This window comes from Gobio gobio, assembly GCF_949357685.1.
Source record: "Gobio gobio genome assembly, chromosome: 24".
Taxonomy (NCBI): Eukaryota; Metazoa; Chordata; class Actinopteri; order Cypriniformes; family Gobionidae; genus Gobio; species Gobio gobio.
Window position 1 is genome coordinate 41,396,087 of NC_137120.1, and position 23,251 is coordinate 41,419,337.

At 42.6% G+C, this 23,251-nt stretch overlaps 1 protein-coding gene across 1 annotated transcript in view; it reads right to left on the reverse strand.

The window, feature by feature from the left end:
• rad54l2 (RAD54 like 2) overlaps positions 1 to 22,810 on the reverse strand; it is a 54,747-nt gene extending 31,937 nt beyond the window's left edge. Inside the window, exons 1-9 of the mRNA XM_079808058.1 lie at positions 22,678 to 22,810; positions 18,601 to 18,781; positions 14,146 to 14,383; positions 11,408 to 11,520; positions 11,206 to 11,319; positions 9,607 to 9,842; positions 7,491 to 7,673; positions 7,269 to 7,402; positions 671 to 867 (exon numbers count right to left, since the gene is read on the reverse strand). Of these exons, the coding sequence (XP_079664184.1) occupies positions 671 to 867; positions 7,269 to 7,402; positions 7,491 to 7,673; positions 9,607 to 9,842; positions 11,206 to 11,319; positions 11,408 to 11,520; positions 14,146 to 14,383; positions 18,601 to 18,730 (1,345 nt within the window). The 5' untranslated portion in view covers positions 18,731 to 18,781; positions 22,678 to 22,810. The remainder of the gene's footprint in view (positions 1 to 670; positions 868 to 7,268; positions 7,403 to 7,490; positions 7,674 to 9,606; positions 9,843 to 11,205; positions 11,320 to 11,407; positions 11,521 to 14,145; positions 14,384 to 18,600; positions 18,782 to 22,677) is intronic.
• Between the last annotated feature and the right edge of the window lie 441 nt (positions 22,811 to 23,251).

A 23,251-nucleotide genomic window follows, 5' to 3' on the forward strand; every position in this document is an offset into this window, starting at 1 on the left:
ATGACAAATACTGATTAAAACAACACAGCATCCAAATATTCATAAAGAGCTTATCATGTTTAACCTGGCAATACAGAAAAAAAAAATGCTGTGTTTCCAGTTGAGTCACAATGTAAACATTTAAGTGTCACAGTCGTACTGACGGAAACACATTCACTTTCTATAATCGCGGACACAATTAGATTAAAATAAATAAATCAATGTATTGATTATAATATCGTAATCTGTAGCCTATAGTGGGCGAACACAACTACAGCTGTAATCTGGTGAGAAATGCGACACCTGGCACAGGTTAATGTTGAGTGAATGGCTACTGACATCAACTGGACATTTCGTCACCTTTGTTTCCTTGTGTGTGATTGGTTTAAGCCTTTTCTGTCGCTGCGAGTGTTAACAAAAATCGACATCGAAACAAAAAAAATAAACATAGTTTTTTCGCCGCAGCACATTCGCGTTCGGTGTGGAAGCTCTCATTACACAAACAGCTGATCGAAAAATAAAACCATCGCGCGAATTATTCGCGCGTCAAAATCGCGTCCAGTGTGAAAGGACCTGTAAAGCTGCTTTGAAACAATCTGCATTGTTAAAAGCGCTATATAAATAAAAGTTGATTTGACACGTGTTATAGAGTAGAAGGTGTGCATTTTCCACCCACAAAACCCCAACAGACCTTTCATGAGCTCCTGCTGACGGTCCTCCTCATCCAGGTCAATGATTACAGGACCTGCGGGTTTCTTGGACTTCCTCTTGCGGCCGGTCACAAAGCTCTTTTTGAGGGAGAGCAGGCGGTACATCTCGTAGCCCATTAGCAGAACCCCCCCGCCACGAGTCCAGTCCTCCACCACCTTGGCCCGGGCCACTGTGGTTCTGCTCCACATGAGAGAAACACATCAGCATTTGGGCGGAAGAGACTTTCAGTGCATTCAACAACACATTTGATCATGTGTGTTCCTCAGCAGAACTACAGATAAACACTCAAATCATCGACAAAGATAACACACACACAAGGTGTTTCTCAATGTCAAGGATCCTTCCTCTGCAGGACTGGTCCTTCCAAGTCACTTCCTTCAGAGGCGAAGCTCCTCTTTAGCATTCGGAGAACAGGTAAATGGAACAGGCTAGCAAGTGCACGTCAGCCTCATTACGTCAGTGAAAAGGTCCGTTAGCGTCCGTTATCAATAACGTCATTTGTATACGGTTGTAATTTGTACTGGCATTTACAAGTTAAACTTTACTTATATTTACTACGGTTATAACTAATGTTTGGTAACGTAAATACTTACACTTGAAAGCATATTGCCCCGTTAACGCTCCGACTCCGCCAACGTCCGATAATTTGTATTTTTTGAACAAGATAGCAAAGCTGCGCGCATAGGATTGTGGGTGATTTGAGAGCGCGAAGTGCGCGAAGTCTACTCGTAAGCATCCTTTCCTGTATATGGCATATCTTTCGAACGAAGGACTCAGACCTTGGTTGAAATTCCGAGGATCCTCGACATTGGAACAGCCCTTCGACGGACGTCGATGACGTAGCATCCTCAGAATTCTGGCTTCAGAGGATCCTTCCTTGACATTGAGAAACGCCTTCACACACACGCCTGAAGCCTTGTTTACACTCGATGGCTATTCTTTGAAACAACAGAGGGCGACTCTGAGTAATTGTTCTATAAACCATCAGGAAAGAGCGTGGAGAAGAAGTGGCTAATGTACACAGGTGACGATATTTATTTTAGTACGCTTCACTGAAAACCACACTACAGAAGAATCCTCTAAAATAAACCTTGATATTACTTGTGACATGAGAACAAAATGTAACGTTAACTTATACAACTCAATTTATGATCTCTTAAATGTTTCCTAATTTCACTAAACACTTTCGTGAGTTTTCACTTATTCGCAACTTTTCTTTATTAAACGGGCTTGTTTATGCTTTAATAGGCTCATTTTGTAAATGTAAGCAACTTTGTATGTGCAAACTGGACCAGCCTTACTTTGCATCGCCCGCCACAAGCTCTGCGTCTAAAACACGACAAGATGCCATAACGGAGAAATTAATTCTCCGCTTCAGGAGTTCTGTCCGAGGTACCATAACCCTAACATAACTAAAGTGTAGGCTACTGTACTGACTGAATATATATATTGCATGAATAACGGATAATGCACTGCTTCCACTGGTTTGATTATTTACCGTTTCATGTCAAGGAAAAGTTCCATGTTTACCACAGCACAGCTCGCTCGGAGCGTTCAATATGCTGTAAAACGTCAATTAATATTAATAATATTTGTTTCAATCACTGAATGAAGCCTGATATATTTGGGACAAGGGTCGCGACCTTAAATTGCCTGCACTAAACTCTGGATCAGCTCTCAAAATGTGTTCATTTAACCCGTTATGCGCAGAGAGCACGATACAACACGCATCACGGTACGATATGCACCACGATACTGAAGTCACGATACGATACGCATCACGATACTGAAGTCACGATACGATACGCATCACGATACTGAAGGACACGATACAATACGCATCACGGTACGATATGCACCACGATACTGAAGTCACGATACGATACGCATCACGATACTGAAGGACACGATACAATATGCATCACGGTACGATATGCACCACGATACTGAAGTCACGATACGATACGCATCACGATACTGAAGGACACGATACAATATGCATCACGGTACGATATGCACCACGATACTGAAGTCACGATACGATACGCATCACGATACTGAAGGACACGATACAATATGCATCACGATACGATATGCACCACGATACTGAAGTCACGATACGATACGCATCACGATACTGAAGGACACGATACAATATGCATCACGGTACGATATGCACCACGATACTGAAGTCACGATACGATACGCATCACGATACTGAAGGACACGATACAATATGCATCACGGTACGATATGCACCACGATACTGAAGGACACGATACAATATGCATCACGGTACGATATGCACCACGATACTGAAGTCACAATACGATACGCATCACGATACAATATGCATCACGATACTGAAGGACACGATACAATATGCATCACGGTACGATATGCACCACGATACTGAAGTCACGATACGATACGCATCACGATACTGAAGTCACGATACGATACGCATCACGATACGGAAGTCACGATACTGAAGTCACGATACGATATGCATCACGATACTGAAGTCACGATACGATACGCATCACGATACTGAAGTCACGATACGATATGCATCACGATACTGAAGTCACGATACGATATGCATCACGATACTGAAGGACACGATACGATACGCTTCACGATACTGAAGTCACGATACTGAAGTCACAATACGATATGCATCACGATACTGAAGTCACGATACGATATGCATCACGATACTGAAGTCACGATACGATATGCATCACGATACTGAAGTCACGATACGATACGCTTCACGATACTGAAGTCACGATACTGAAGTCACAATACGATACGCATCACGATACTGAAGTCACGATACGATACACATCACGATACTGAAGTCATGATACGATACGCATCACGATACTGAAGTCACGATACGATACGCATCACGATACTGAAGTCACGATACGATACGCATCACGATACTGAAGTCACGATACGATACGCATCACGATACTGAAGTCACGATACGATACGCATCACGATACTGAAGTCACGATACTATACACATCACGATACTGAAGTCACGATACGCATCACGATACTGAAGTCACGATACGATACGCATCACGATACTGAAGTAACGATACGATACACATCACGATACTGAAGTCACGATACTGAAGTCACGATACTGAAGTCACGATACTGAAGTCACAATACGATACGCATCACGATACTGAAGTCACGATACGATACACATCACGATACTGAAGTCATGATACGATACGCATCACGATACTGAAGTCACGATATGATACGCATCACGATACTGAAGTCACGATACGATACGCATCACGATACTGAAGTCACGATACGATATGCATCACGATACTGAAGTCACGATACGATATGCATCACGATACTGAAGTCACGATACGATATGCATCACGATACTGAAGTCACGATACGATATGCATCACGATACTGAAGTCACGATACGATATGCATCACGATACTGAAGTCACGATACAATACGCATCACGATACTGAAGTCACGATACGATATGCATCACGATACTGAAGTCACGATACGATATGCATCACGATACTGAAGTCACGATACGATACGCATCACGATACTGAAGTCACGATACTGAAGTCACAATACTGAAGTCACAATACGATACGCATCACGATACTGAAGTCACGATACGATACGCATCACGATACTGAAGTCACGATACGATATGCATCACGATACTGAAGTAACGATACGATATGCATCACGATACTGAAGTCACAATACGATACGCATCACGATACTGAAGTCACGATACGATACACATCACGATACTGAAGTCATGATACGATACGCATCACGATACTGAAGTCACGATACGATACGCATCACGATACTGAAGTCACGATACGATACGCATCACGATACTGAAGTCACGATACGATATGCATCACGATACTGAAGTCACGATACGATATGCATCACGATACTGAAGTCACGATACGATATGCATCACGATACTGAAGTCACGATACGATATGCATCACGATACTGAAGTCACGGTACGATACGCATCACGGTACGATACGCACCACGATACTGAAGTCACGATACTGAAGTCACAATACGATACGCATCACGGTACGATACACACCTCGATACTGAAGTCACGGTACGATACGCACCACGATACTGAAGTCACGATACGATATGCACCACGATACTGAAGTCACGATACTGAAGTCACAATACGATGCGCATCACGGTACGATACGCACCACGATACTGAAGTCACGATACTGAAGTCACGATACGATACGCACCACGATACTGAAGTCACGATACTGAAGTCACAATATGATACGCACCACGATACTGAAGTCACGATACGATACGCACTACGATACTGAAGTCACGATACTGAAGTCACATACGATACGCACCACGATACTGAAGTCACGATACGATACGCACCACGATACTGAAGTCACGATACGATACGCATCACGATACTGAAGTCACGATACGATACGCATCACGATACTGAAGTCACGATACGATACGCATCACGATACTTAATCATTCAAATAACATCACAACATAAACATTCAAAACAATTTCCCATTTCTTTCTTTTGGGGTACAACGAGACCTATAGCTGTTCTTGACCGTTTTCGTGAGATTCACTCTTTCTTTGGTTCACAATGGCTGGATCCCAAATGCCACACTTCTATGCCCTTTCGCTCTTGTGGACTCACAATGGCTGCCGCGAGTCCGCACGTGCATAAGAAAGGAATGTTATTTCACTATTTAAGATAGCCCGTCGGCAGGCTGAAAATCACATAAAAAAGTCAAGTCCGAGTCTGATCCCGAATGAACCAATAACAGCTTCTCCAGCCTGTGAGCGCGTGCTGAGGTGTGTAATCAATAGATATCACACGATCTGTAACAATGCAATACTAACACACATACACACATGTTTTACTCACGTCAGTGTGTTCCAGCTTTCCTGACAGATCCAGAAGCACAGCGTTGTGTTTAAATCTCAATATGTCTGCAGATCCAGTCTCCACCTGTGTCTTGTTTACAAACGAATCCGCGGTTAAATGAAGCGAACAAACGTGCAGTGTTTAGCTCCACGAGTCGGTGGGCGGGGCTTGAGGCGGTGATGTCAGCGGTCGACATATTCTGAGATCTCTCGTTTTCTGGCCCTGGTGTCAATAAAAGCTTTTCTTTGACTAACAAGGACGTTTTCAGCTCTGAGACTTAAAGGATATTCTTATATCACCATGAACTTTTATATATCAAAGGGTCAAAGGAAAGTTGATTTCTCAATTCATCACCCCTTTAACATGGAAATCACTCGCTCCAGACGCTCTATTCGCCTCTTTCGCACGAACTGGACGTCCATCGCGCCGCACTAAACACGTCTATCGCACCGCAGGACCTCCAGACGCGCGTCAACTCGTCTTTACATTGACTTAAAGGGTTAGTTCACCCAAAAATGTAAATTGTGTGATTAATGACTGAGCCTCATGTGGTTGGACACCCGTCAGACCTCCGTTCATCTTCAGACACAAATGAAGATATTTTAGTGTAAATCTGATGCTCTGAAAGGCCTCCATTGGCTCAACTTTACACTCTCAAGACCCTTAAAAGACACTAAAGACTAAAGTTACAAAGTCCATCTCACTACAGCGGCTCTACAATAACTTTATGAAGACGAGAATAGTTTCTGTGCGCAAAAAAACCCTAAATAACGACTTATATAGTGATGACGATTTCAAAACACGGCCTCATGAAGCTTCGAAGCGTTATGAATCAGTGAGTCGAATGATGATTCGGATCGCGTGTCAAACCGCCAAACTGCTGAAATTAGGCGATTCAAACTGCTGAATCGACTCACTGATTCATAACGCTCTGAACCGCTGAATCGACTCACTGATTCATAACGCTCTGAACCGCTGAATCGACTCACTGATTCACAACGCTCTGAACCGCTGAATCGACTCACTGATTCATAACGCTCTGAACCGCTGAATCGACTCACTGATTCATAACGCTCTGAACCGCTGAATCGACTCACTGATTCATAACACTCTGAACTGCCGAATCGACTCACTGACTCATAACGCTTCGAAGCTTCATGAGGCCGTGTTTTGAAATCGTCATCTCTATATAAGTCGTTATTTAGGGGTTTTTTTGCGCACAAAAACTATTGTCGCCGATTCATAAAGTTATTTTAGAGCCACTGTAGTGAGATGGACTTTGTAACGACGTCTTTAGTGTCTTTTAAGGGTCTTGAGAGTGTAAAGTTGAGCCAATGGAGGCCTTTCAGAGCATCAGATTTACACTAAAATATCTTCATTTGTGTCTGAAGATGAACGGAGGTCTGACGGGTGTCCAACCACATGAGGCTCAGTCATTAATGACACAATTTACAGTTTTGGGTGAACTAACCCTTTAAAGGACTTTACCCAGCAGTCAAAGCAGCATTACCTCACTAAAAGAGCAGACAAAAGGAAGACCATTTGGGATCCAGCCTATATTAATGTTTTGGAGTGCAGAGTAAGAGTGGGTGACGTTCATACTTGTGCTCATCATTGAGGATGTGAACCTTGAAGGTTCGAGGTAAAACCTGGACTGGATCTGCGTCGGGGGGAATGGACTCAGCAGCAGGCAGCCAGAGATTAAACTCAGCCAGCCAGTTCTGTAGTGTATTCACCTGGAGAAGAGAGGAAACATGAGAAACAAAACTCTCCAACAGAAGAACTCAATCCAACCCCTGTGGTCTGCGGTGCTCGGACACTCACAGGTACAATGGCGAGGACCGTTTTGGCTCCAGTGTGCCGCAGCAGGACGTCGATAAAGGAGATGACCTGTAGGGTTTTGCCCAGGCCCATACTGTGAGCCAGAATACAGCCGAAGCCACTGCTGCTCTTATAGCGCTCGAGAGACTCCACCAGGTTATCATACAGAAAACGAATGCCTCCGATCTGACAGAGAAAGGAAGAGACATTGAAAATTAGGGCTGTGTATCACCAACAATGTCACGATACGAATCACGATACTGAAGTCACGATACGCATCAAGATACTGAAATCACGATACGCATCACGATACTGAAGTCACGATACGATACGCATCACGATACTGAAGTCACGATACGATACGCATCACGATACGATACGCATCACGATACTGAAGTCACGATACGATACGCATCACGATACGATACGCATCACGATACGATACACATCACGATACGCATCACGATACGATACGAATCACGATACTGAAGTCACGATACGATACGCATCACGATACGATACGCATCACGATACGAATCACGATACTGAAGTCACGATACGATACGCATCACGATACGATACGCATCACGATACTGAAGTCACGATACGCATCACGATACGCATCACAATACTGAAGTCACGATACGCATCACGATACGATACGCATCACGATACGATACACATCACGATACTGAAGTCACGATACGATACGCATCACGGTACTGAAGTCACGATACAATACGTATCACGGTACTGAAGTCACGATACTGAAGTCACGATACGCATCACGATACGCATCACGATACTGAAGTCACGATACGCATCACGATACGCATCACGATACGATACACATCACGATACTGAAGTCACGATACGATACGCATCACGGTACTGAAGTCACGATACAATACGTATCACGGTACTGAAGTCACGATACTGAAGTCACGATACCATACGTTTCACGGGACGATACGCATCACGATACTGAAGTCACGATACGATACGCATCACGATACTGAAGTCACGATACGATGCGCATCACGATACTGACGTCACGGTACAATACGCATCACGATGCTGAAGTCACGATAAGATAAATATCACGATACTGAAGTCACGATACGATACGCATCACGATACTGAAGTCACGATACGATACGCATCACGACACTGAAGTCACGATACGATACGCATCACGGTACGATACGCATCACGAAACTGAAGTCACGATAAGATACGCATCACGATACTGAAGTCACGATAAGATACGCATCACTGATTCTTATTAAAGCTACTGTATTAGTTCTTCAGTAAAGAGCAGAGAGTGATTTTCTCTTTGTCTTTTGTTGTTGTATTAACATTAAAGGGATTTTTCACTCAAAAATTTAAATTCTGTCATCGAGAAATGAATACAGGTTTGGAACAACATTAGAGTGAGTAAATAATGACATCATTTTAGAGGTGAACTGTCCCTTTAAGGCCAGCGTGTTCACTATAGGCTGCGCCGCTGTCAATTAAAGACCTGCACACATCTAATATATAGACACACACACGATTTTACTTTAACTTTAGACATAACCGACTGTGTTTATGTTAACCGTGTGTGTATTTGACAGTATCGCTTTGAGTGAGTGCCTAGAAAAGCACTATATAAATGTAATTAATTATTATTATTATTATTATTATTAGCGCAGTAAGACGACTTAGTCCAGTAATCGTGTGTTTGACAGGCGTTTAGTGCGCGCGCTCAGAAAAGCGCATGTTAAACCGCGCACGCAAATGAGCTGGCAAGGCTTTAAAACGCATGCAAATAATGAACTTTGGTGATTGTGAATAACTCTAGAGATCCGTGAGTATAACTCTACCACTAATGTGTGATGTGAATGTATGTCGCGTTGTTCAGTATTGGGATGGAGGCAAATTATAGAATGTGTAGAAAAATAATTAATTAAATGCAAAAGCACGTATTGAACCGTGAATGCCGTACCGAACGGTTCAATATTATATTGAGAATTGTGGCATCCCTAATCGATATTCTGAGCACAGCCCTATTGAAAATGGATTCCATGTCCAAGTAAAACGGAAAACTACTAGAAAAAGGTTAATTAAATGTGTGTACCTGGTGTGGTTTAACAGCGCCTGCGAGCTGCGGGGCGAGGAACAGGTCCTCCTCTTCTCCAGGGTGGTTGATATTGACCATAACTCTTCCCTGGGCATCTGGCAGATTGATGGCATCGTTCACATGAGACCCGCTACTCTCCTCTGCACCTGGAGTGACGGAGCGATCTTCGTTGTTGTCCTCCTCACTGCTTATCCGCATGGCATCTTCATCACCTGAACTCAACTCAATCACATCTGGAACAAAAGAAACATCAAGATACCGGGATATCAAATTAGATATTAGAGACTTACACTAGATCACCAAAAGTGTTGTGACGTCTTAATCTGTAGGGTTTAATATGGAGTTTGCAGCTCTAACAGCTTCAGCTCTTCTTTCCTCAAGGTTTAGGAGTGTGTGACCTTCAGCATGTGCTGACCCCGCTCTGTGACCCTCAGCATGCGCTGACCCCGCTCTGTGACCCTCAGAATGCACTGACCCCGCTCTGTGGCCCTCAGAATGCACTGACCCCGCTCTGTGGCCCTCAGCATGCACTGACCCCGCTCTGTGGCCCTCAGCATGAGCTGACCCCGCTCTGTGACCCTCAGCATGCGCTGACCCCGCTCTGTGACCCTCAGCATGCGCTGACCCCGCTCTGTGGCCCTCAGCATGAGCTGACCCCGCTCTGTGACCCTCAGCATGAGCTGACCCCGCTCTGTGACCCTCAGCATGCGCTGACCCCGCTCTGTGACCCTCAGCATGCGCTGACCCCGCTCTGTGACCCTCAGCATGCGCTGACCCCGCTCTGTGACCCTCAGCATGCGCTGACCCCGCTCTGTGACCCTCAGCATGCGCTGACCCCGCTCTGTGACCCTCAGCATGCGCTGACCCCGCTCTGTGACCCTCAGCATGCGCTGACCCCGCTCTGTGAACCTCAGCATGCGCTGACCCCGCTCTGTGAACCTCAGCATGCGCTGACCCCGCTCTGTGACCCTCAGCATGCGCTGACCCCGCTCTGTGACCCTCAGCATGCGCTGACCCCGCTCTGTGACCCTCAGCATGCGCTGACCCCGCTCTGTGACCCTCAGCATGCGCTGACCCCGCTCTGTGACCCTCAGCATGCGCTGACCCCGCTCTGTGACCCTCAGCATGCGCTGACCCCGCTCTGTGACCCTCAGCATGCGCTGACCCCGCTCTGTGACCCTCAGCATGCGCTGACCCCGCTCTGTGACCCTCAGCATGCGCTGACCCCGCTCTGTGACCCTCAGCATGCGCTGACCCCGCTCTGTGACCCTCAGCATGCGCTGACCCCGCTCTGTGACCCTCAGCATGAGCTGACCCCGCTCTGTGACCCTCAGCATGAGCTGACCCCGCTCTGTGACCCTCAGCATGCGCTGACCCCGCTCTGTGACCCTCAGCATGCGCTGACCCCGCTCTGTGACCCTCAGCATGCGCTGACCCCGCTCTGTGACCCTCAGCATGCGCTGACCCCGCTCTGTGACCCTCAGCATGTGCTGACCCCGCTCTGTGACCCTCAGCATGAGCTGACCCCGCTCTGTGACCCTCAGCATGAGCTGACCCCGCTTGATGTATATCACAGTGTGTGTATGTGGAGTTTACCATCTCTGAGGGTGGGCAGCTGAGGGGGCGGAGCTTCTTTAGCCTCGGCCTCATCTCCGCTGCTGTCCAGACAGATCACTTCCTGTTTGAGACCCGGCACTGCAGTGGACAGATCTGACCGCAGCGACACAACACACCTGATTAACTCACTACATCACAGGCAGGTAAGATGGAGGAGTGGGCGGAGCTAGGCGAGTCTCACCTGTGTGAAGCGGGAAGTCTTTCCGCTGCTGTTCGAGACGCCGCCGTCTCTCCAGCTCCTCCTGCTGGGCGGCTTTAGTTCCTGCTTCCAGCTGGTGCTCTGTTAGGAGCTTCCTGAAGCCGGAGGGAGAGATGCAATTAGCAGGAAGATCAATGAGTGTAAAGTGATCAGCAAACATCAGATCTTCAGTGTGGGCGACCAAAATAGAACACGAGATAGACATGATTTCCTGTTGTGGGACGCTTATCGTGTCTGAAGGGCAGAGACAAAACAAACCGGATTCAACGGAGCAACAGTTGGGTCGGGGAAGTGAACTGGGTTGAAAACGGTGAGCTATGGACTTACTTAGCCCAGTGGCCCCCAACTGAACATTTTAGGGGCACAACCAGAAATTTTAGGGCCGCACACTGTAAATCAACACGCTAACCAAATCTGCTAATGTCCACTGTATTACTAATAGGGATGGGTATCGTTTTAACGGTATTTACCGATACTGCTTATCGATCCGGTACTTTAACGGTTTTCTTATCGGTTTGATTATTGGCCTACTGTATTTTTTTTATTTTTATAAAATAATTAAGAACATAATTAACATGGCTTTATAATATGAAAAGTAAAATATCTACAGCAAAAGAAACAGCAACAATATAAAACATCTATGTGTAAATGGACCAGTGTGCAGCATTCAGAAGATCTGCTAACATTAATATTACAGTAAAGAACAAACCTACAAAGAAATCTAATAAGTAATGAAATGTAAAATAACACTGCATAGTTTTCACTGTATAAATTGATAGATTAATGCTTATAAAAGCTTAAGTTATTCATTCAAGAGACTCTTTGCCTTTTGTTTGTTGTGAATGAATGGCTCAATCATCAGCAGGTTTATTAGACGCTGCCCCTTTAAGACCGAATGCAGAACTAATAATATCATATTCTCCTATTTCTCCAAACTATTTACGCCCATTTAAGATAGAAACTGTTAAAGTGTTAACTGTTAACTACTCTCCAATCCGGTCATTTTGACACCGGCTATTTGTTGTTTATTTGATGGCACATGAAGCCTAAAATATTAAGTGCAAGCCGGTCCATTTCGCAGCACACACACACACACACACACACACACACACACACACACACAAGCCGCCTTGAAGTTGGAAACAGCGTCTCTTGCGCGGATTATTGTGCATTTAATATCTGTTTATTATCAAACACATCCCGCAGTTTAGCAACAGTAGAGACTGCAGTTTACAACAATCACTGAATCTGACGTTTAGTTGAGGGAGAAATGAAGGGAAGGATGAGCTCGACAAACACGGCTAAAGGAAGAGTTTTACCTCATTTCATCTTTTTAATAATTATTGGAAGCCGAAATCGAAAATAAAATTAGATTAATATCACAGCACATCCCTAAAGTTTAAGCAGACTAAACTTTAGTGTAGTTCTCTTGGCCATCGTCACTCATTAAGCTTCTCTCTCTCTCTCTCTACACTAGAGTTACTCACAATCACCAAAGCTCATTATTTGCGTGTGTTTTAAAGTCTTGCCGGCTCATTCGCGTGCGCGGTTTAACATGCGCTTTTCCGAGCGCGCGCACTAAACGCCTGTCAAACACGTGATTACTGGACTAAGTAGTCGTCTTACTGCGCTAATACTGTCAAATACACACAAGGTTAACATAAACACAGTCGGTTATGTCTAAAGTGAAAGTAAAATCGTGTGTGTGTGTGTATATTAGATGTGTGCAGGTCTTTAATTGACAGCGGCGCAGCCTATAGGGAACACGCCGTCCTTAAAGGGACAGTTTACCTCAAAAATGATGTCATTATTTACTCACTCTAATGTTGTTCCAAACCTGTATTCATTTCTCCATGACAGAATTTTCATTTTTGAGTGAACTATCCCTTTAATGTTAATAAAGTCTATGTAGTGTTTTACTTTTACATTCATTCATTCAATTTCATACTTTAATGCTGCTGTACTGCTCTGAGCTGCCAGAGTAAATCTTTATATATATTTATTTTATATTATACAATACACTAGGAATGTGTACAAGGGTTTTTTTTAAGTAAAGTTTTAAGATTAAGTAAGGTTTTTCAATTATATTAAGTAAAATAAAGAAAGTATTGCAATAAAAAAAATTGTCTTTTTTCTCTTTAACCTCTTGCTGTTCCTGTCGCCTAAGAATAGAATAACAAAAAATGTGACAAGCCATCAGAACCGAACCATGGGTAAAAACCGAGGTGTGTATTGAAATGTGGACTAACTGTATTGTTGCATCCCTAATGTATATATATGCGTGTGTGTGTATGTGTGTGTTGGCCTGCTGAATGTTAAAAGGATCCAGTGTATGTTCATTAGAAATTATTTGATAATGCAGCAATAAGGTAGGCTATAAGTTAATGTAATGTTTTGGGGTTTTTTTAACTTTCAAAACACTCTTTCAAAATTTCAAATAAGAGGGCAAGTGACAAATATCGGTATCGGCCAATAATTGTTTGTTAAATATCGGCGCATCCTTAATTTCAACATATTTAACAGCAGATTCGCAACGAAAAACTTTCCACCAATCAGAGAGTTGCAGCCAAAAGAGCTGTGTGAAAGACACCTTTGGGAACCTTTATTTTTTTTAGTGTGTAGGAAGAATGATTGGGGGGAAAAAAAACACTTCCAGAACCACAAGCACTACAAAAGTAGGCGGGGCCTAACGCACTCAATGATGAAATCAGGCTCAGTACCGGATGTTCCTCCTCAGGTGGGCCGGTTTGGAGGTTTTGGACTTGTTCTTGGTGTTGCTGTTAGCAGAGGTGTTGCTGCGGCTGTCCGGGCTGGATGCGGCTGGAGAACCGGGCCTGGATGAGGTCCGAGAGCTGGAGGAGCGCCGGGATAAGGGCTCCGGGCTGGAGTCTCTGGACTGAGGTGAGGTAGGTGCTGGGCTGATCGGGTCTCGCTGATCCTCCAGGTTCTCCAGCTGGTCTGCTCCAAAAGATCAACAACTCATTTACACACAGAAAGACAAGCGCACACTTTAGCGATGACGACACTGATGCTGTTAACGTATTAAAGGTGCAGTGTGTAAGATTTCTTCAGAATCATATCCAAACACCTCTAGACCAGTTAGTTGAGTACTCGATATCCCAAATGATTCAGACTATTTGTAAATGGCGAGATGCTATTTTACCCGAGAAACCGGGACGTGGCATGTCGATGACATCATATCTGGTTATTTTGCGGTTTTTATAGAGACAGAGCGACACGCATCATAATCTGAAGGCCACGCCCACCGGGGGGGAAACAATCCAACGCTCTCCATTGACTTTGCATTGCGTGAGGCGCATCCTTGTCATTTCGGACTTATAACAACAAACTGAACAATGTCTAAAAGCTGATATGAGACAAAATGTACAGCAAACAAGCAAAACAAAACCCACAACCAAAAACACAGACGTGTTTATAAGCTATTGACCCAAAAAACGAGCGTTTAAGGACAAAAAAGTGGATTGAGACACGTTATATTACACTGAGAACTACACACACTAGAGGAGAACGTCATCAGAGACAGGAAATATCACATATAAAACTTAAATATATTTGACTTAACAGTGACAACATATTTACTGCACACACACACACACACACACACTGAGTGTCAGGATCACAAAATGTCCCCATTCTTCAACTGAAGCGACACGTTTTACTGCCTTTATCCGCTTTTGTCTCCTTAAACTCTCGTTTTTTTGGGTCGACAGCTTATAAAAACTTATTTCTGTGTTGTTTAGCTTGTTTGCTGTACACTTTGTCACATATCAGCTTTTAGACATTGTTCTGTTTTTTTGTTATAAGTCCGAAATGACAAGGAGGCGCTTCATGCAAGGCAAAGTCAATGGAGAGCGTTGGATTGTTTTCCCAACTTAAAAATCACAAATATCGGCGAACGCAGCAGCCTTATATCAGCCGAAACACGTAAAAATCACAAATATCGGCTAACCCAGCAGCCTTATATCAGCCGATACACTTAAAAATCACAAATATCGGCGAACGCAGCAGCCTTATATCGGCCGATACACGTAAAAATCACAAATATAGGCGAACGCAGTAGGCTTATATCAGCCGATACACGTAAAAATCACAAATATAGGCGAACGCAGTAGGGATGGGCAACAGTGGTCGAGTAATCGAGTACTCGAACGTGACAGCGATCATCGATCATGAGAACGATGATCGCCCTGAAAAAAAAAATATTTGTCTCTTTTTTTATTGGTTATTGCGTCGTTTTGCGCGGTACCGGAGGTCTGATTGGTTGGCGTTATACAGCACGCCTCATGACCGCGGCGAAATAAAGTGAAGAGGCGTGCACTGCAGTGATGTCTGGAATCACTGATCATTAAATGGTTAGTGCAAGATGTGCAGCGCCAATCTGTCATAGCATTATAATGAGAACACCGTGGAAAATGCTGCTAAATGATCTGTGCTTAGTTCCCCGTTTATCAGCTTATCCTCAGAGAAACTAGCGAGAACACTCAGACTAGCGCGTGAAGTTCATGTGCGCATTCGCGTCCTTTTCTGCAGATGCAGAAGATTACCTTTATGTTGTTTATCTGATTAATCTAATATAAAACGCGTTTGGTTGAGCTTAATAAGATAGAAACGCGCTGCCGTTATACCGGCTGTTCATTCTCTTCAGTTTCAGCTCAAATGCATTAATGCTCGAGCTCGACATGGTTTAGAGACCGATATTCTTTTCAGATGGGCTATTTCTTTCTCAGAATCGTTGACATTAGTAATGCAGCAGTGCTATACTGTTCTCGTATTTTTTAACAGTAGACCTAGTTTATTTAAAGTTGTTTTTCGTTATGAGTTTGAAAACGCGCAGTGATGTCAGTAAACACTTCGATCATGAATAATACAATGAAGTGCATGAAGTGCAGAGTCAATCTGTCAAAGCATTATAATGAGAACAGGATTTTAATAAGATGTTGTTTCTGTGCTTTCGTTGTCCGTGTATGAGTGTTGTTAAGAGAAGAGCACATTCAAAATGTTCCGTTTCAAACCACAGCCTGTAAAATCTAGCACGCTGAAGTTCACGTGCGCATTCACGTCCTTTTGTGTTGATTTATGTCGTAAGGTTCCTAATAATCTTCATATTAATATTGATATAGGGTGCGTTTGGTTGAGGTTATTAATCAGCAAGCTCTGCAGGGTGGTGTTATTCCACAGTTTCAGCTCAAAGGCAATGCTCGATATTACTGACTTGGTTATTTGAGACGGTCATTTTATAAAGATGTTTCTTTTTCAAAGACATTTATGCATCATAATCTAGCAGTTATTTTTTGTTTTATATGTTCATGTTTTCATATACCTGTTTTCATGTCACGTTTGTATTTGTCAACAACCGTTTTCATAACAGTTTTCATTATCTCAATAACGGACATGCCCCGCCCCCTTCACATGCCCCGCCCCCAATTACTCGAGTACTCGTTTTCGAGACCTATCGATGATCGAAATGAGAAATTGACAAAAATGCCCATCCCTAGAACGCAGCAGCCTTATATCGGCCGATACACGTAAAAATCACAAATATCGGCGAACGCAGCAGCCTTATATCGGCCGATACACGTAAAAATCACAAATATCGGCGAACACAGCAGCCTTATATCGGCCGATACACGTAAAAATCACAAATATCGGCGAACGCAGCAGCCTTATATCGGCCGATACACGTAAAAAAAAATCACAAATATCCGCGAACGCAGCAGCCTTATATCTGCCGATACACGTAAAAATCACAAATATCGGCGAACGCAGCAGCCTTATATCTGCCGATACACGTAAAAATCACAAATATAGGCGAACGCAGCAGCCTTATATCGGCCGATACACGTAAAAATCACAAATATCGGCGAACACAGCAGCCTTATATCAGCCGATACACGTAAAAATCACAAATATCGGCGAACGCAGCAGCCTTATATCGGCCGATACACGTAAAAATCACAAATATCGGCGAACCCAGCAGCCTTATATCAGCCGATACACGTAAAAATCACAAATATCGGCGAACCCAGCAGCCTTATATCGGCCGATACACGTAAAAATCACAAATATCGGCGAACGCAGCAGCCTTATATCGGCCGATACACATAAAAATCACAAATATCGGCGAACGCAGCAGCCTTATATCGGCCGATACACGTAAAAATCACAAATATCGGCGAACGCAGCAGCCTTATATCGGCAGATACACGTAAAAATCACAAATATCGGCGAACCCAGCAGCCTTATATCAGCCGATACACGTAAAAATCACAAATATCGGCGAACCCAGCAGCCTTATATCGGCCGATACACGTAAAAATCACAAATATCGGCGAACGCAGCAGCCTTATATCGGCCGATACACATAAAAATCACAAATATCGGCGAACGCAGCAGCCTTATATCGGCCGATACACGTAAAAATCACAAATATCGGCGAACGCAGCAGCCTTATATCGGCAGATACACGTAAAAATCACAAATATTGGCGAACCCAGCAGCCTTATATCGGCCGATACACGTAAAAATCACAAATATTGGCGAACCCAGCAGCCTTATATCAGCCGATACACGTAAAAATCACAAATATTGGCGAACCCAGCAGCCTTATATCAGCCGATACACGTAAAAATCACAAATATCGGCGAACCCAGCAGCCTTATATCGGCCGATACACGTAAAAATCACAAATATCGGCGAACGCAGCAGCCTTATATCAGCCGAAACACGTAAAAATCACAAATATCGGCGAACGCAGCAGCCTTATATCAGCCGATACACGTAAAAATCACAAATATCGGCGAACCCAGCAGCCTTATATCAGCCGATACACGTAAAAATCACAAATATCGGCGAACGCAGCAGCCTTATATCGGCAGATACACGTAAAAATCACAAATATTGGCGAACCCAGCAGCCTTATATCAGCCGATACACGTAAAAATCACAAATATCGGCGAACCCAGCAGCTTTATATCGGCCGATACACGTAAAAATCACAAATATCGGCGAACCCAGCAGCCTTATATCGGCCGATACACGTAAAAATCACAAATATCGGCGAACGCAGCAGCCTTATATCGGCTGATACACGTAAAAATCACAAATATCGGCCGATATTTCGGTCTAACACTACACTGCATGATAAAAAGACTCACCGCCTGCATCTTCCTCATCATCCCCATCATTCTCTCCATCCTCCTCCTCCTCCTCCTCCTCCATCTCCTCTTCCTCTTCGCTGTTAAGGCTGGGCTCCAGGTCGCTCCCTGAGATCGCCTCTTCTGACATGGCGTCCCCTGGGTCTCCAAGAGCATTACTTACACATCATATCCAGACCACCTGAACAACAAACACACAATATCATTACTTCAAGAGGAATTCACACGTTTATATTCAGCTATGACGCATTAAATGGACCGAAAGAGAAAGTGAGAATACATTTATAATGCTACAAAAGATTTCTATTTATTCATAAATATGAAGCAGCACAAACGTTGTCATTAATCAGAATGATAATAATCGAGGATTAGGATGATTTCTGACGGATTTTTAATTTCAAACTTTGTTTTCTGATTAAATTAAGAAAATACTGTAAAATCAAGGCAATTGTTAGCAATGTATAGTTATATTTACTAAATGTATTTATGGTTTGTTAACCTCCTTAGCTGTGGGACCATTTCCATCTGGATTTGGCCTCCCTAAATTTAAAATAAATACACAAATGTGGTGTCATTTTACAGGAAACCCTCTGAAGTTTCATAAAGCACTGCTAAAAGTGATAAACATGTGAGTATATGTTGTCTGAGCTGTAATAACCCCCCAAAAAAGTTTGGTCATAAATTAATTGTTGAAAGTGTGTAACTCAGGCCCTGTGAGCTCTAGCACCCTGCAGACAGTTCCGGCTGTAAACACTAGATTACAGAACCTGTCCATCATTAAAGTGCATCTGTCGATCATTAAAGTGCATCTGTCCATCATAAAACTGCATCTGTCCATCATAAAAGTGCATCTGTCCATCATTAAAGTGCATCTGTCGATCATTAAAGTGCATCTGTCCATCATAAAACTGCATCTGTCCATCATAAAAGTGCATCTGTCCATCATAAAAGTGCATCTATCCATCATAAAAGTGCATCTGTCCATCATAAAAGTGCATCTATCCATCATAAAAGTGCATCTATCCATCATAAAAGTGCATCTATCCATCATAAAAGTGCATCTGTCCATCATAAAAGTGCATCTGTCCATCATAAAAGTACATCTGTCCATCATAAAAGTGCATCTATCCATCATAAAAGTGCATCCATCCATCATAAAACTGCATCTGTCCATCATAAAAGTGCATCTGTCCATCATAAAAGTGCATCTGTCCATCATAAAAGTGCATCTGTCCATCATAAAAGTGCATCTATCCATCATAAAAGTGCATCTGTCCATCATAAAAGTGCATCTGTCCATCCTAAAAGTGCATCTATCCATCATAAAAGTGCATCTGTCCATCATAAAAGTGCATCTGTCCATCATAAAAGTGCATCTATCCATCATAAAAGTGCATCCGTCCATCATAAAACTGCATCTGTCCATCATAAAAGTGCATCTGTCCATCATAAAAGTGCATCTATCCATCCTAAAAGTGCATCTATCCATCATAAAAGTGCATCTGTCCATCATAAAAGTGCATCTGTCCATCATAAAAGTGCATCTATCCATCATAAAAGTGCATCCATCCATCATAAAACTGCATCTGTCCATCATAAAAGTGCATCTGTCCATCATAAAAGTGCATCTGTCCATCATAAAAGTGCATCTATCCATCATAAAAGTGCATCTATCCATCATAAAAGTGCATCCATCCATCATAAAACTGCATCTGTCCATCATAAAAGTGCATCTATCCATCATAAAAGTGCATCCATCCATCATAAAACTGCATCTGTCCATCATAAAAGTGCATCTATCCATCATAAAAGTGCATCTATCCATCATAAAAGTGCATCTATCCATCATAAAAGTGCATCTATCCATCATAAAAGTGCATCTATCCATCATAAAAGTGCATCTGTCCATCATAAAAGTGCATCTATCCTCATAAAAGTGCATCTGTCCATCATAAAACTGCATCTGTCCATCATAAAAGTGCATCTGTCCATCATAAAAGTGCATCCATCCATCATAAAACTGCATCTGTCCATCATAAAAGTGCATCTGTCCATCATAAAAGTGCATCTGTCCATCATAAAAGTGCATCTATCCATCATAAAAGTGCATCTATCCATCATAAAAGTGCATCCATCCATCATAAAACTGCATCTGTCCATCATAAAAGTGCATCTATCCATCATAAAAGTGCATCCATCCATCATAAAACTGCATCTGTCCATCATAAAAGTGCATCTATCCATCATAAAAGTGCATCTATCCATCATAAAAGTGCATCTATCCATCATAAAAGTGCATCTATCCATCATAAAAGTGCATCTAAATGTTTTTTTGCTTTACTGGAAAGACGTTTTTAGACGTAAAGATTACGTCTAAAATTTGTATTAGATACAAATGTCAGTAGCAATGCAGAACTGACTTGTGGATTATTGCCATCATCAACCAAAAAAACAAGATGGACACCCACTACACCTGATGCTTCCCTTCCAACCGAACTAGTAGATGAAAGTTAACACAGAACTCGGGGTTATGTAATTCATGTTTAATCTGCGTTTCGAAATCGCAACTCACAAAACAAAACACAAACGCAGTTCGGGAACAGAAGAACAAAGAGCGACCAAAGAACTAAAAAAAAAGTGTTGAGAGAAGAAACAGAAAGAGCTAGAAGGAGCAAGAGACTCAGGCCTGCTTACATAAGAAGGGTTATGTAAGAGAAGGCTGCGTTTCCCAGCCAGGGAGCGGTGTGTGTGTGTGTGTGTGTGTGTGTGTGTGTGAATGTAGGCCACGCTGCCCGTGACACACTGACACATTCACACACACACACACACACACACAGCTCAAGCACAGCCTGTTCCACAACAACCGCTCCATCCGCTTCTGCGTCCAATAAAGCGCTCATTATAAACCCTTTCCTGAGAACCAAACGCAAGAAATTATGAATATTGTCTCATGTACTTCCGTCCATCCCACATCAAAACTGACAAAAAAGTCATACACACTATGTTTATAGCACTTTATTATACAACAAAATGCAAGTATTGATAGATTTTTAAATGCATATGCTCATGTCTCCAAGTCATAGTCTAAAAATATACCATTATATATTTACCATTACCATACCATTATAATATTATATATTATATATACCATTATATAATAAAAATATACCATTATAAATTACAAATATAACATTTAATATAATATAGGCTAAAGTGCAATATTTGTATGTATGTCAAACGATTAATCGCATCCAAAATAAAAGTGTGTTTACATAACATATGTATAATTACACATATTTAAGCAATATTTGCATGATTATCCCACATAAAAGATCTTCATTTGTGCTCCACAGAAGGCGAAATGTCATAGAGTAAATTAATATCTAGTGAACAAAACTATTGCTTTAAATGTCAATCTCTGCGTTGTTCCAACAAAAATACGACTCTCGAGTATTAATAAGCTGTATTACATATATACTCATCTAAATACACACAAATCCCCCCATTACAGACCTCGACTATATCTAATGTACATAAAAAAACACACATTTGATTAAATGTCCCTTAAATAAATAATCGTATCGATTATGAGAGCGACTGTGTGAAATGATGATTCTGCACCTGCGCTTGACACAAATCGCAGTCATCGAATAAAACACATCATATTTCATCACACTGGGTGTATATAAACCGATTTTGCTACTGTATAATCACACAAAAGTGTCGCTTCCGTGGACTGAAGTGAATGAGGCACATTTACATAACTGTACTTGGAGAGCAGCGGCGTCGCTAACGTAGAACAACCCGCCGGAAAACTCGCATAACACTCACAATCTGAGGGAGAAAACACGCTTTGGCTGACACGTATATCTGTTTTGTATTGATTTAAATCGGTTCTGTGTGAGAAACTGCTCATTTCGAGTCTGACGAGCCCGCTAGCTGTTAGCGCATTAGCACGAGCGCGCGATGCTCTCTTTTGTTGACGTTAGCTTCCGCGCTAACTCCGCTCAAATACAACGATTAAAACACATTATCGCCACATAGACACGCGTGAGCGGTGTTGAATCAACGTCTTACCTTTTTACACCCTTTTTAGGAGCCTGTGGTTGTGCTGTGATTCATTAAAGTGTTAATATAAATGTTTGTAATGCTCACTGATTCTTTTATTTTAACTAGTAATTGTGCTCGAGCACCGACCTCAAACGCCCGTGGAGGCGCAGCGGCTGAGGGAAATGGTTCCGCTCTTCAGACGGTCCGGGGTTGAATATCTCCAGTGTTTCATAAGCACTTAGAGAGAGGGTTGCATAAAAGTAAACACTACAAGGTGTTGTGTAAATGCCTGGAATAATCCAGACGGATGACTTACAAAAGACTGTCAGTCACTGTATACACTGATTGATTAGCTAGTACAACATTTTAAATAATTGCATATAAAACAGAATAATGTTATATATGCATCATGACAACTGCATTTCGTTGCCTTGTACTTGTACTTGTGTAATGACAATAAAGTTGAATCTAATCTAATCTAATCTAATGACATATTATATAGGCCTATGTATACATATTATATAATAAGCAAGTGTTTTATGGCTGTTATATGTTATATTTTTAATGTTTTGTAAAGTAACTTATTCAAAATATTGTGTGT